This window comes from Limulus polyphemus, unplaced genomic scaffold (genome assembly GCF_000517525.1).
Source record: "Limulus polyphemus unplaced genomic scaffold, Limulus_polyphemus-2.1.2 Scaffold158, whole genome shotgun sequence".
Taxonomy (NCBI): Eukaryota; Metazoa; Arthropoda; class Merostomata; order Xiphosura; family Limulidae; genus Limulus; species Limulus polyphemus.
The window spans coordinates 380,517-396,938 of NW_013665768.1; the positions used below are offsets into that span (position 1 = coordinate 380,517).

Sequence of the window (16,422 nt, forward strand, 5' to 3'; positions counted from 1 at the left end):
GGCTGTTGTTTGTATATCTGTGCATAAATTTTGATTACTGCGGAGGTCTTTATATGCTATGGTAATAAGTGAGTTTTGTATAGATTGTAGTTTATTTACGTGTTTGGGAGCTATGTTTATCCATGAGGGACAAGCGTATTTTAAGATGGGACGTATATATGTTTTGTATATTTTAATAATGTTGTCGGGTGATGTTCCCTGATTTTTGCCTGTTAGTAATAAAAGTAAAACTGTTTGCTTTCGATTTTGCGCAAAACTGCTCGACGACTATTTGCCCCTAATTTAGCAGTAATAGACTAGAGGAAAGGCAGCAAGTCAACACATTCCACCGTTAACTCTTGGGATACTCTTTCACCAACGAATAATGAGATTGGCCTTTACGTTATAACGCCTCCACGGCTGAAAGGGCGAGCGTGTTCAGTGAGGAGGATTCGAACTCGCGAAAGTTTCATACGAATATATGTATTCCATGAAGGCCCTTTTTTAAATTCCACACATTTTATAAAGTTCTATGTCCATGTTGATCTTTAATTCCACTTGTTTTCAGTTATGATTCCTTGTCAAATGTTTCAGGATCACAAGTACGATCTTGGTTTGAACATTTACTTTGTTATGAAGTTTGGTTTTGTTTGAAATATTTTTGATTGAGTAGCATGAATTTTGAAATATAACATTCACCACTTCTACCAGTTGAACAAAAACATTAAATCCTTAAAGGTTTGAACATTAAGAGTGGAAAGCTTGTTTGATTTGAATTTCCTTTTAATACCCGTTTTCTCCGTGTTATAAATAATTTATTGCAAGACAATTAGAAACACATGTAGTTTACAAAATGTAATATATTATTAGAAAACTTTGCAAGATAGCAAATTCTGCTTTATTTTGTTTACCGTTTATTTATTATTCCTTCGATCGATTAGTTTAACTGTGAATTTTTAGTTGTATTAAAGCGCTAACTCACCTTCTAACCAGATCACGTTGAATTTGAGTATGTTTGTTTTTATTATGAAACTGACAAAAGCTTCCCCTAGCAGTGACGAACAGATATTAATGTTTTGAACGATTAAGTAAATTAGCTAGTCACATGAGATATAACCTCGCGGTCAAAACACTAAATAAAAACATTGTCTTGAGGTTAAATTAATTAGTTCACGAGATATAGTTAAAATGTATTATTACTGATTGTTACTTGATATTGATCTTGAAGTGGTTTAATTTTGGAATAGCGTTTTTTTGGAATTCGTTTTTTTTCATAATTCCTTAATTTATTTAAATTACTAACATTGATATTTATATTGTATTGTTCATTAACCTTTGTATCAAGTCCTGGCTAGGCACGGACTTATTAACTGTTCTCTTTTTTCTTTTGTAAGTGAAAAAAGTTCAAAATTTCAATTATTTGAGTTTTATTTTGGATTTCTGTGATTGTTATAATTTAATATTTTTTTTTCGACCCTAGTTGTAGCGGCGTTTTGTTTTATTCCGTTACAACTTGTGTCCTGTATTCTTTATTTTTCTATTCTGACTCCCGGAATAATAAATACATTAAAACTGAATAATACAAATACACATTTTATAATTTTCTAACGAATACAAAAAGACAAAACAAAAACAATAACAACACGGGTCAGGTTAACATATGAAACACGTAAAACTTCAAAAAGCTGCATGTCATGTCACAGGGAGATGTGTTTATGTTACTCGCAAAAAAGAAATCATTTAAATTGTTTTTCGATACAGTTTACTAAAAACCCTTGAAATGAGTATATAGTACTGTTTAACAGATAGACTAATTGCATAAAAAAAAAACAACAAAATTCCCAAACCTTGGATTCTCCTAGTACATTAATTCCCTTTTTTGTTATTAGGTTTTGCATGTTTAAAATGTATTGTCATGCAATGCAAGGAGATGCACTAACGCTTTAATACACATTATCAAAGAACAATCCTATTAATTAAGTTTATTAAAACATGGCTTTTGAAATTCCACGTTGCAAGTGTTGCAACCACACACTGCACAAGTTTGGGGCATTGTTTCATGGCGATGAATTAACTTTGTAAACAAGATGGTTCAGCATGAAGTGTTAGTCGAGTAAGACACGAGTGTCTGGATGATAAAAAAAAAAGGTCAATACAAAAATGACAGCTAATCACATCTCGGGTCTCTTGTAGTTAGCTCACAGCGTTCTATGAGATTTGAAGTATCTATTACTAGTGTGTTGTAGCAATCTCATATAAACTACTAGTTTGAATTATCCTTGATTTGAAACTTCTGAAGATAGCCAAAACAGAGATATGCAAGCTTTAGCTTTTCTATGATTCTGGTCTCTTGTAGTCTGTTTACAGTATAACACTAGATATAGACAATTTATGATTTAACCCTGTTATAGTCTGCCTACAGTCTAACACTAGATTTGGACTATCTATGACTTGGGTCTCTAGTAATCTGTCTACACTTTAATACTAGATTTGGAAAAGAGACCCAAATCATAGATAATGCAAATCTAGTATTAGGGTATAGGCAAACTGCTAGAGGTCCAAGTAATAGTTTGTCCAAATCTAGTATTAGTGTGTAGGCAGACTACTAGAGACCCAAGTAATAGTTAGTCCAAATCTAGTATTAGGGTGTAGGCAGACTACTAGAGACCCAAGTAATAGTTAGTCCAAATCTAGTATAGGGTGTAGGCAGACTACTAGAAACCCAAGTAATAGATCCCGGTGGAACAGCGGTAAGTATACAAACTTAGAACGCTATAATTCGGGATTCGATTGCCGGCGGTGAACACAGCAGAAAACTCAATATGACTTTGCTCTAAAACAAACAAACAAAACAAAGGTTTCTTAACGTCAGCTCAGGAAGATTTTTGCTAGGTTTGACCTCTCATTGTGAAACCACAAACTTACACTAAGTTTAGACAACTTGTTACTTTGAACCATCCTTCAGAATTTTATACTAGATTTGGAATATATATTAACTGAGTCTCTTATTGCATTTTTGAAGAATTTCATACTTGATTAGGAATATCCACGAATTGGGTCTTTTATACAAGATTTGAGTTATAGATGAGTTAAATTTCTTATAGTCAATCCACACTGTCTTATAGTATGGAGAAGATCATAAGTTTATATACAAGACAAATTGTCTACTGTTAAACTAGAAAGTACAGTCATAAAGGGCTAGAAAACAACTAGAGTTTATACTAAAGTATGAATTTTGGTGAATTAATCGACTGATATGTTGGAAGATAACTAAAGCATATATTCAATCATCACAGTAGAATGCTAGCAATTAAAATGCAAAGAACCCAGATTTTCAGCACCATAAACTGTTTATGTATGTTCAGTATGATGCCTATTTCGATATGTATATTCAATCAACATTGACAAGGTTAACTAAAATACTATATATTAAATCCAGATTTTTTTTCTCTTCTAATACTCTCGAGTGGTGCGTTGGTTTTTGTTTCTTCTTTTTCTTAAAATATTACCACGAACATGAAATACGGGTCTTGTTTTCTGATGCGTCCTCTATTGGAAACTTAGCCTACTAATGCAAAATATAATTCATATATTTTTTAAAAGTATGTATGTATTAAGCATATATTAAATCATGACTGTACAGCAGTTGGTTCACTGTCATGCTGGATGTCACCAAGTAGAAGGAAATAATGTTCGTTGAATTTTCGGGCAGAACTACTCGAGAGCTATGTACGTTAAGCTAATTTTGAAGTGACAGACTAGAAAGAAGGTAACTAGTGAACATCACCCATTGCAAATTTTTAGGCTACTGTTTACCTACGAACAGTGGGATTGACCATCATATTATACCCCATCCCCGCACGGCTGAAAGGGCAAGCATGCTCGATGACGGGTTGCGATCCCATGGCGCGCAGCTTGTGACTCGAGCGAAGTAGTAATCAGGAAATAAAACTAGTTTATACCACAAATATTGATTATATGCGAGTTGGTTCAGTATATGATAAAAACAGAGGAAATACAGAAGCATAAGAAAATATTGTTGCTCGTTTTGGGAGACATCTTGAAAGTGCCAAATTTTATATTCTTATGCACTATATTTGTTACATTTTAAGATAACTCAAAAGTAGGTACAAAGTATGAGAGTAGAAGTTTGTACTTTGAAGACACCAATTATTTCTGAAAACAACTAATCACAGAAAATGAATTAAAATTGTTTTTCTACTCGTTCTAATTGTGTACATAACACATCTTTATTATTTGTCCTGTTTATAACCACAGTCTTCAGCAACCGACTCTCAGATTATGTACAACCTACTTTATGGTTAGGGTGACCGAGTTTGGAATGTAGTTACGAGTTATAAAACTTGATTTTTTTTACTTTATATAAGTATGACCCATTTTTGTTTTATAATTACACAAGTGCGAACGCACATATTTATAAAATGTATAGATGTGTTTGGTATCTGTTATGAAAAACTTATATACAATTGCTTTTCTCGTGTATTGAAAACCAAATTAGGCTCAGTAGTAGCTTGTAGGTTTGCGAATATAATAAACCTTAAAAGCGCATTTTATATTCCTTCGTTTATTATAATAATTAAGCACTTTATAATCTCAGGTTGAAATATAATGTTGGCATGTAAGGAACCCAGAACTCCAGTACAATAAACTATGTATATTTTGCGTGATGCCTATTTCGCTATGCATATTAGTTAAACTTTATATTGACAAGGTTGCCTCTTCTAATACACATAAGTAACGGTTTTGTTAAAATATTACCACGAACATGAAACACACTTCGTGATTAGTGAAGCGCCCTCTATTGACAACTTAATCTAACAACGAAAAACAAAATATATTTAAATATATGTGTATTGTTTATTTGTTAATTAAAAAAAACAGAACAACGTGTAATCAAAGCAGAAGTTACTAAAGACAACTTACACAACTTGTATTTAAAAAATCATCAGTACATACGACGTTTCGTGGTTGTGGATGTCCTGTTGGATTAATATACATATTTCATAATAATAGCAAATGCTTTAAATACCGTTTAATTGTGTTTTTGTAACGTAAAACATACAAAATTTTAAAAGCCACATAATATGTTTATTGAAATTCGTATCAATATACAAAAATCTTCTTTGGTGATAAACTAAAAACAAAGTAACTTTGATAGGCTTGAAAAAGAACTTAGTTATCACATCAAGTGCCAGCTGTTTACAATACCGGATTCAACAAATCTGTATGGTCAAGAATCAATAAATTATCAAACATCATAACTTATAATTATTTATATAGTTGAAACTGCCAACAAGGGTTACTTTTCTTAAATGCATGATACAAAACACACTGATATTAAAATAATAGAACTGGTTTTAAAAAGTTTAACGTTATGAAGCTAAGTTAATCCACTAAATCTTGGCACATCACGTTCCATGTCATGTCCCATCCACTTCAAGACAATACAATACTTTAAGGTTATACACAGAATGGTATTCAATTCCAAATTGTTCAAAAGGAGTTGGTATTTTTTACAAAAAACGCATGTTAGTGGAATAGAAATTATCTGTCTGTGTTTGTAACCAATTCAAACCACTGTCGAAGAGCCTCTCCCAACACCAAGGGCATGGATGTAATGTCTTTCAAAATGATGTAAAAAGGAAAGGGAAATCTGTCCATGTAAGACTGGATCTCTACCTGTTATGCAAATATGAAGTCATTGTTAACTATTACACTATATTAAATGACTTTCATAACATCTAAAGTCAAACGAAAAAACAAACAAACTGATTTTGGAATTTAAAAAATTATTGGTAAACCGTTGGAATGTTTAAAACCACTTGCCTTATTTTATGAGCTTTATAAGATAATATGTTTTTTTGACATTTTATTTTTGGATGGAAAATTTTGGCATACACTGTGATTTACTAGAAGTTAGTCACTAAAATGATTAAGAAGTTTTAAATTCAGAGACAAACAACCTATATGTTAATTATATTCAAATGAGAGTTTTTAAAATATATATACATAAAAACACTAAAATCTACATTCACAAGTACTGAAATGATTAAAAATTATACATGTACATCTTTTGTTTTTATAATATGCTTAGAATGAGAATTATCAACGTAATTTTCCAAAATGCTCAGTGATCTTTTAATGTGAATGTAAATGTGCCTATTCAACAATATGTCACAAAGCTATTCTTAAATAAGGTTCTTTAAGAAGTAAATTGTGATATGCATAAAAAGAAAATTATCTTTAATACAAAAAAGGCTCTTAAATATGCTTAGAAACAGAAAGGAATGAGTTAAAACCACAAAAAAAAGAAAAGAAAAATTAAGAGCATAAATATCACTTTGCAAAATTTTAGGTGACTTACAAAATATCATAAAAGCTAAAAGTATGACCCAAAAGGCTTAAGACCAATAGCCTATTTTTATACACATGGATAAAAAAAATATCTCATAAAATTAAGAGGTAAATTGGAAGGCCCTAAGCACAACTGCCCACTACTTTTGTGTGTGAATAAATAAATGGATACTAAAAAACACTTACCTGTCCAGGACCTTTAAAAATGGGTACCTTGATGTCTAAAATAGAGTCCTATAAATAAACAAATGATACAATTTTAAAATTACTTTATCACATTATAAAATTAATTTTTATTAAATGAATTCATAAATACTGTACTGAAAAGAAAGGTATTAAAAAGTAATCCGATATTTTTTAAATCTTGAAACAAATACTGCAGTAAAAACTAATTGGTACTTATGAGTTCATCAACTTTGACTACCACCACCAAAACACACATGCCAGGAGTTTGGGATCCTTGTGTAAAGCAAAAATATAGTATTTTTTTTAAATAACTGCCTAACTACAAGAATTTTGAACATATTTAGTTGTGTCAAATGAAAATTAACAATAAAAATCTTAAAATATATGCATAATTCAAGGTCAAAATACTAAAAAAAGTTATATTTTTTAAAATAATTAGTTGCATACTCTGGAGACCAGTGTTTAGTGTACTGTGAAGGGCATTTAACAAAATACAACATGTATAATCTGTGAGTGAGTATAATTAGCTGCATACTCTGAAGACCAGTGTTTAGTGTACTGTGAAGGGTACTTAACAAAATACAACACATTCACTCACAGATTATACATATTTTCGGGATTAACTTTCAGAGTAGTTCATATCATGATTTTTTTTAAATCTTAGGTTAGGTGTGAAAAGGCAAATACTGGTGACCTTTAACCAGGGTATCAGGAATACTTTGTTTCACAAGCTATAGTATAGATATGACCTTTCCCCTTTGTAACAGCCCTGCAAGAACAGAGGTGTACATGAATGTTTAACTACTTCCACCACCACAGATGTATTTGACTATTTATAATCATCCACTATCACAGACATTCTTGATTCATTAACTACTTCCATTACCACAGATGTACTTAAGATCATTTACCAAATTCCACTACCACACATGTTCTTAACTGTTTGCCACTGTTTATTATTATTTTTTTTTTATATATGAGTGAGTTCAGGCATACACTACATGACCCCCTAAGTGAGACTCGTTAATTTTTTCTAATAATGAATGAGTTATTCTATTAACATACAACTGTCGGAACTTTAATAAGCCAAGTTTTAAATATCTTTAAAGCAATACTTAATACAAATGCTGAAACTCTATATTCTACCTTCCTGGGGATGTAGATTGTTAATTTTTAATCATACCTTATTCTGAGGATTGTCAAGCACCAAAAACACTGTGAAGATATGATTATCTCTAGCCGACCTAACTGCTTGCCGTACAGTTTCCTCTCCTTCATTAAATAAACCTCTACCATCAGAAATAATTACTAATAATTGAGCTATTTCTTTGGAAAATGGTGAAGACTGTGATATCCTTGACTGAATCATCATGCTTGTTGCTTGTCTTAGAAGCTCAGCAATCCTTGTCTTTTTCTGTTGGAATGAAAATTTCTGAACCAGTTGAGTCCCTACTTCATCTGTAAAAGTTTCACCAAAAGAATGCAAAAGCTGTACACATTCACCAAAACTCATGACTCCAAGTTCACCAGTCTCAAGCAGAGACAACGATTTACCGAGAAGAGCTAAGGATTCAAAAGCTAACTCTCGAGATTGATTGGCAGCCATGCTGGAGGAGTCATCCACAGCCATAAGAATCTGGTATTGTCTTTTACTGGGTTTTGTTCTACGGAGCCATATCTTGTCTTTTCTGAATTGACTGGCTATGTATGGGATAATCTAACAGAACAATAAAATATTAGACATTAAAAAGTTTTGTTATGAAGAGGCATAAGGCTTATTTCTAATATAAAGAGCTAGCATACTTTCACTTGATATAAATATCTAGTTACTCCACTATATAAAAGCAGACTGATTATATTTATGTCTTTAAAATTCTTTCTCCAATTCCACTATAAAATGTGTTTCAAAAGAAACATAACCTACACATACTTTGATGTTTCTGTTATGGAAATGATAAAGCACAAAAAATATATTGTCAAACTTAATCTACAATTCTAAAGTGTTTAAATCATTAGAGCATATGCAATTGATTACTACCTAAGAAATTTCAATTAACAAAGGAAAATTCAACTACCTGAACTATCTTTCAAACAGTCTGCACAATATTAAAAAAGGACCGACATGTGAAAGATAATTTTTAGACTTCAATATCTTTTCTGCAATATTTGCAGTTTAGGAAAACATATGAAAGAAATTAATTAAAAAATAATATGCCAACAGCTGTAGGTATAAATCTGAACTTGATTAAAAAGGATTTGGAGATTTCCTTATATAGGTAAGAATTAATCTTCAAAACTAAAATAAAGAAGTTTACACATCATCCCTTACCTTACGCATATTTAACCTCTTCCCTGTTCTGTAGTCTCCTCTCATTTTTGCAGCCTTGGTAGGTTCCAGAACAAGACGAATTTGTTCACATAGCTCTTGGACAAGTGGAGCTACTACTTTCTCACAGTGCTCCCATACTTCCTGCGCTTCCTGAAGAAAGCATTCACTTCTCTCTTCCAACACTGACTCGGACAGAGTGGTTAATTTGGTCTCTAACTCTTCTCTTAACTGATCCAATGAACTAGAGTGACTCATTGATGACCATAAGTCATAATTAGAATGTATTGTAGAATCAGGGCCTCGACTTGCTCCGTGAGTCTGCACCATTTCTCCTGGAATATCCACTTCCATGTCATTTTCTATGTCACTTTCCTTTTCTTGGTCCAGTCCAAACTTTTCCTTTTCATTCCCATCTTCAGGCTTTAATAGGGTTTGTTTATTGGTTGAAACATCTTCATCTATTTCTTGGTCTGGTGGGATATTCATAAAATCATCATTACATGAGGAATCCTTTTCACCTTCTTGTGATGGAACAGGCTGTTGCTCAGCCTCTTCTTCTGTGGCAAGGTCAATAGTTTCTGCATCATATCTGGAATCAGAATTTTCTACATGCTTGTATGCATCTGAACGTTGCTTATAATTGGAATCAAGGTCCTGATTCTTGTTTTCAAGGTCCAAAATGTTCAGTTCTTCAAGTTTGTCATGACTGGATCCTAATGTGCGCATTTGTTGGACTCCTTTTGGCCGCAATGAATGTGGAATTGATGGTTCTTTATTTTCTGAATTTTGTGTATTTTGTACCGAAATTAAATTATCTCCTATGTGTCCTAAACAAAAGAACAAAGCATTTATTGAGCAAATTACAAAATTAATAATCTTTTACATATGAAAAAATATATATATTATGTACTGTGAGGGTGTAACATTAGACAAAAATTTCAAAATTTAAACTTCAGTTTATAGCTTAAGTCAGCTCTATGTTGATTCATTCATCTATATTTTATCTTTACTTTAATAATATAGTGAATCAGCTCTTCATTAGTCATTCACCCAGTCATTAGTCATTCATAATTTGTCAGTATAATGACTTAATTAATATAGTCATTATAGGATATAAATAACTTTCTTTACTGTAACCTTACATACAAGTCCAAAAGTTTATCACACCATGAAGATTTAAGACTACAAATTTTTAAAAATAATCTTAGGATAATTTTAATTGGTCAACATTGGTTTGTTCTCTTCATACGCCCCTTTCAAGTCTGACTGTTGAGTGGACTTACTTTAGCAAGATTACCTTAAATACACTAGCGAGTTAAAAGTGGAACTTTTCCAATAGCACAAGAGGTTATATACATACATATTGTGCTATTGCTCTGTGGACATCTAGCTGGAAATTGCCATACACTAAATAAGAAATAAGTTTGTGTGTCTTTGTAATTTACAGTATTAGTCGCCTATAATTTAAAATATTTTTTAGTTATTCATACTATTCTACATTTGATATACAACAATAAGTTTCTTAAATAGTAATAGCTACATTGGCAAAATGTGATAGGCATGGTACATGTGACAATTCTGCTTTGGTGCCTAATAATTCACTAATAGATCCAAGTTCATCACATATTGCTTGTCACTTATAGTTAATACTAATTTTTATTGAAGATTTTTAGCAAATTTTGCAGTAGAAATTAATATACAATTAAGTCATTTGCTCATGATGTGTTTACTTGTATGTTAAGTTACTTCTTTTTTGAGTTCCTTAGCCATATTCTTCCATATATGGCTTTCTTTTACACAATTTTGAACCTTTTGTTGCTTCTTTGTCACCATTCTTACCATTAAATTTGTCAGTTTTTCACAATCATACAAACACTTCCTATCAATATGATATGATGCTCTCTTCTTTAGAAATAGGATCACACACACTTCCTGCTTCTGTAGAAGCATCTAATCTCTGAAAGCATTCAAACTTTTGGGTTTATTTCAGTAACTTTATCTAATACTGTGTTGTACATTTTACTTTAGAATAAGTAAAAAGAAAATCAACTTTTTTTTTTATAATGATTATATATTAAAAATTACTTCTCCTAGGGGAAATGAAACTTCATCAGAGGAACATTAAGAATTACAAGTTTGGACATGGTGTAGGGTGTTTCAGAAACTGGCAAAAAAAAGTGCTTTTTGTCATCCTTAATCTGTATATCATTCCTATCCTTAAGTTAAACTGGTGCAAGCATCATCTGTCCTAGAGTGTTCATTGATCCTTGTAATATCTTACATAATGACATACATTTTATTCCCGTCAACATCCTGTAATGTTGAAAAAAAATAAATAGGGGAAGCAAGAAAAGCAATTAAGATATGCAGTATAATATAGTTTTGAACCTTGTACTATGTATAAACTTTCTTGAAGAAAACTTATAATTCTCAGTGCACATCTAGTGAAATTTTACTCCCCTCGGACTAGCAGTTTTAAGACAATCATTTCAAATAGGAGTTTTTATTTATAATCATATTGTACTTTGCTGTTCAATGTTGTATGGCTCACCAACACCACGCTTTAATTTATAATCTGCTAATTATTTCTTCTGCATTACTGTATGTCATTTTTCTTAAGGTCATATACATTATAATGTTACTTCTATTTCATTAAAAGTTATGTCTGTACTTTGTTGTAAGCTTTACTCAAAATTATGTTTTTCTTTTTGATTATATATAATGTTTGTTTTCTGTTATAAAGTTTACACACATTGTGCCTTCTATACCTTGAGCCTGTTCTTTATTAAATGCTTCGCCAACACCTAGGTTATCATCCTGTTGGTTTCCTTGGCCTTCCTGTAAGCTGTTTTCTGGTTGCATTGCTTGAATGTTATCTTCAGATCCAGATTTTGTTTTGTCCTCAGCAGCTATTGCTTCTTTAGAAAGGTTTTGATCTTGTGAAGGTGCAGACTTTTCTTCTTTACAAGACAAAAATAAAAAGAATATAAAATAAGCTTTTGTTAACCAGCTGGTACTAGCATTTCAAGACAAAATATTTTAGGTTTATTTGAGATACATTTAATCATTACATCTTCATAACTACAAGATCTATATCGATATGTACAACATATTTATTGTGACCTTTCATTAAAAGGACAAAGTCTAGTTCTATCTCATCTAAGTAACAAAAAGTTGGCAGTATACCCTACGATATTTGAAATTGTAAAAAATACAAAAATCTACTTTTTCTATTTTTGATTCAACAATCTAGGCTTATATTTTCACAAATTAAATGCCTTAACTTCTTATCATTTTTATGCTGCTGTTGTTACTTACCAGATACATTTTCTTCATCTTCTGGGATTTCTAAACCACTTTGTTCCTCATCTTTTACACAATCATCTTGAGATTTTTCTCTCTCTTCTTCTTTCTTGTCACCTTCTTTGTCTTCATTTTCTACATTATCTTGGTCATTGCCTTCTTCAGGTAATTCTTCGTTTTTATCACTTTCCATCTCTTTTTCTTCATTTTCATCATAATCTGCACCTACAAAAAAGGATGATTAATCTCCAGTGAGTTAACACTTCAATTAATGACTAAATTTCAGCTTGAATTCCCTTCTTTTTCTCCAGTTATTAGAAAAATAGGCAAATTTAATGAAGTACTGGACAAATAGGAAAACTTATAAAGAAAAAACAACTGGCAAATAATAAAACAAAGACACTTGACGGCCTCTTATCTATGTGCTGGTTGGTAGAAAAAGTAATGCAAATACTACAGATTAGGATATTGTTATTTGATTTGAAAGTGATAATCATATTTAGAAAGAGGTAAAAAGTGATAGTGACATTCCACTAATGAATTTTTAAACATCATAAATTTATAATGACTATCAGTTAAATTCCACTTTTACCTGTATCATGTAATAGAAACTGATCAATATCAGATTAGGCCAGGATTATTTTATTTTATGATCCCGCAAACTTCAAAATTTTGATTTCTGAGAAAAAAAATTAGCATTTCCTTCTTTTTTATTTCTGACATGAGATTTCATGTTTCCAAGAAAAAATAAATAATCTGATTTCTCTCTTTTTTTTTAATTTCTGAGGCAACACTTTGGTCTTAAAAAAAAATCGAAAGTAGTATGGTAAAACGCTCAAACATTGCAGCAACACATATAACATAATACTTCAAGACATTTGTGCTATTTTTATGTACAAATGTGTGCCACAATCTTGGATGTATATTTTTCAAATGCTATTTCGCAAATTAAAAAATGATCAATTATGCTATTTTTACCATGCGAAGCAGATGAAAGTGCTTCTCGCAAGTCACGTGCAAAATGCAATAATTATAAGGAAAAACTTAGATATTGTGAGACATTCAATACAAAAAACTAACTTAGATGAAACCAGTGGTGACTTGATAAGCTGAACATTGAATGAAGATGAGAATGTCATGGTCAGGGGGGTTTCAGACACTTGAATTACATGCATGCTAGTAACAGATGACACAATTTTATTTATACTTTTTTCCTCCTCTGATTTCCAACTTCAATGGAAAATTTTCATTAGAAAAAAAAAAATGGCTTAACTTAAATGTACAGATAGTGTTTACAAAGATCTACTCTGTGACACTTTACAACACCAAAAATGTCTGACTATAAGATTCCATTTATCTTATTTTACTAAGATATAAATCAGAAAGTCCAACCCACGTGTCATGCCCCTAACACCCAATGTCTTTCAAAAAATGTCATTTATTCTCTCTAACATTTGCTTTTACAACCAATTTATAACCAATAGAAAAAGAATATTTCAATTTACTGGTTTATGTATAATACTAACTCATTCTCACAACAGCTTTTGAATTATTTGGTGTACAGATTCAAAGATGAGTTCAACTTGACCAGCTAAGGGAATTATTTTAACATACTAATAGCTCACTTAGAAAGTCAGTAAAATTATATGCTTTGTACGTGGTTTTATTTAGTGTTCTAAACTGACATATTTGAAATAAATAAAAATTCGGTGAAGTACTGACAACAACCTTAGCAAAAATTAGGGTAAACTTTTATTGACATTTTCAGTCTTTGACAGTAAAAACGAACAAGACCCACACATAAGTACTAAATTTCTTGTTTTTTTATGTATATATTTTAACTTATTGTTATGAAAGCAACTAAAATGCAAAAATTAGAAATTTATTAGTTTAGATACAAAAACATAAGTGAAAAAATGCTGTGCACTTGCTGGGTGTTTGTAGCTTTATAACACAGATTTAGTAGTTAAACACAGTTCAAAGAGTAATAACACAATAGAATTAAATAAAAACAAATGTCAACTGTTACAAGCCTGAGGCTGTCTTGAATAATATTTGTAATTTTCTGCTACAATGTGCAGTCATTCTAGAATGTGTGTGTGGTAGTTACAAGGTCAGTCAAATAGACCAAGCATGTATAATGTTAGGGTAGAGAAAGTAACAGATAAAATATACTTTTACTGAAAAAAAAAAATTGATATTTATTTTAGGATTTTCTACATTTTATGCAAAAGAAATCTAAAAATTGTAACATGCAATTTTTTTTTAACTTAATGTGAAAATCACCTTGCACTCAGACTGAGTGTCAGACTGACTCTATAAATTCACAGACAAATCTTTAGTAAAAATATTTATCGAAAAATCATTTTTTGCGTGTGTATAAAAAATTTGTAATGTTTACTAAAAGCCTGCTAAATTTAATGAAGACACACTTACATTAAAAGTTATAGAATGTATATATATCATGGTAACATGGTGGTTGCAAGGTTGGTCAAAATGACCAAGTCATGTATAGAGAAGGATAACAGCAGATGGCTCATAGATGGACTTGTGTTTTTTTAATGCTTTAATGAAATACAGTAATTTTTAAAATAGTTATGTTATCAGTTTGAGTATGGTACATTTTTTCAGTTAATGCAGTACAATTAGACTGAATCTATAATTTGTTTATATCTATGTATGTTCAATAAAACCAGAAACTTATAAGATAAATAGTTATGTACACAAGTTCTTATGGTAGTCTTAATACACTTGAAGTTAGGATCCAGCAGTTTACAAAATTCACCTTTTGTTTCTTCACTATTGTTTAGCTGTTCTTGTTCATCTTCTTTCCCATCATCCAGTTGTAAATCTTCAGACAGTTCCATGGGTTCAGGTTCCTTGAGAAGTGTATGTAAAAGTATTAATTCAATACTTCAAGGAAAATATGGCTGATCAAAAATACTGTCAAGAGTTCTATACTTTTAAAATCCCTATTTTAATTTCAACTTTTAGTTAAAGTTCATAATACAAACCATGAAATTCATTATAAACAACAAACATTATATAGATACCTTTAACAAAATTATTACTATTATTAACACCTCTGTTGTTTAGTAGTTTATTGATGATAAAAAAATCATGGTAAACTACACCGTGTTACAATCTTTGATTTTATGGTATTTTTTTAAGTAGTACTTTACATATCTACTAACTCATTACGTACATTTATGACTGTAAAATAAACTACTAAACAAATAGATTCCTTTATATTCTGACAGAATACAGCAAACTAAAGTATACAGCATAATTAATAAAATATTACATAGCTATTTCCTGAAGACTGTAGTTTTTGCCTATGCATTTTTATTATGTGTCAGATTTGAATGCCATATGTTATGTAACTTTCTTTTTCATTAATTTTATAAAATATTTTATTGAATTCATAAACTCCATCCTACATAACCTAGACACAGTGTCCATGAATTCTTGCTGTATATGTCATGCCTGGTAATGTAATTCATCTACAAAAAATGATTGTGTCATCAACTCAGACTGATATTGGTTCTTTGTGAAAAGGAGTCTAAAACTCAGATTGCTCATTTATCACAATACCAATTTTGCACACAGTTATAGATGAGTGTTAATTATTTCTATATAAAGATTCATGATGAGGTGTCATTTTGTTTCTTATTTGTAACTACAAATTCGTTCTTAGTTAACATCTTAAATTACCACATTTAAATATATATTTGTACCTTATCTTTCTCATGGGTCTTATATGGATCAGGTTGTTCTCCTTTGTACTCCCCCTCTTGAGGATTGATAGTTTCTTCCTCTTTCTCAGGAGCATTTTCTTTCTCCTCTTCAGACTGATTTTGTTCTGGCTGTTTGTTACCTTCCTTAGCTACCAGCTGAGGTTGTGATTGTTGTTCTCCTGAACCAAAACCCTCCTCCTTTAAGTCATCATCATCATCATCATCTTCTTCACTATCACTTCCCCATAACTTCATAAAAATAAAACATCCTGTTCTTTTAAAATCACTCCTTCGTGACTTCATAAGTAATATGAAACAGAAGTCTTGTCCTTTGTTTACAATGTCACTATTCCATAAATTTGTAAAACAAAATAAAAAATAAAAACGAAATCTTGTAATGTTTCCTACATATTCACATTTTATTTGTAAAAAAAGTAAAAAAAAGTGGACTAATTAGGTTATTTTTTCACCTGTTGTGTGGTCTTGTGTATGAAAAAACATCTAAAAATAATG

The 16,422-nt window shown here is 30.9% G+C and overlaps 1 protein-coding gene across 1 annotated transcript in view; it reads right to left on the minus strand.

The window, feature by feature from the left end:
* Positions 1-5,066: 5,066 nt before the first annotated feature.
* Positions 5,067-16,422, minus strand: part of LOC106476702 (midasin-like) — a 236,786-nt gene continuing 225,430 nt past the window's right edge. Inside the window, exons 85-92 of the mRNA XM_022381378.1 lie at positions 15,910-16,158; positions 14,958-15,051; positions 12,188-12,397; positions 11,638-11,829; positions 8,870-9,696; positions 7,724-8,257; positions 6,541-6,588; positions 5,067-5,679 (exon numbers count right to left, since the gene is read on the minus strand). Of these exons, the coding sequence (XP_022237086.1) occupies positions 5,545-5,679; positions 6,541-6,588; positions 7,724-8,257; positions 8,870-9,696; positions 11,638-11,829; positions 12,188-12,397; positions 14,958-15,051; positions 15,910-16,158 (2,289 nt within the window). The 3' untranslated portion in view covers positions 5,067-5,544. The remainder of the gene's footprint in view (positions 5,680-6,540; positions 6,589-7,723; positions 8,258-8,869; positions 9,697-11,637; positions 11,830-12,187; positions 12,398-14,957; positions 15,052-15,909; positions 16,159-16,422) is intronic.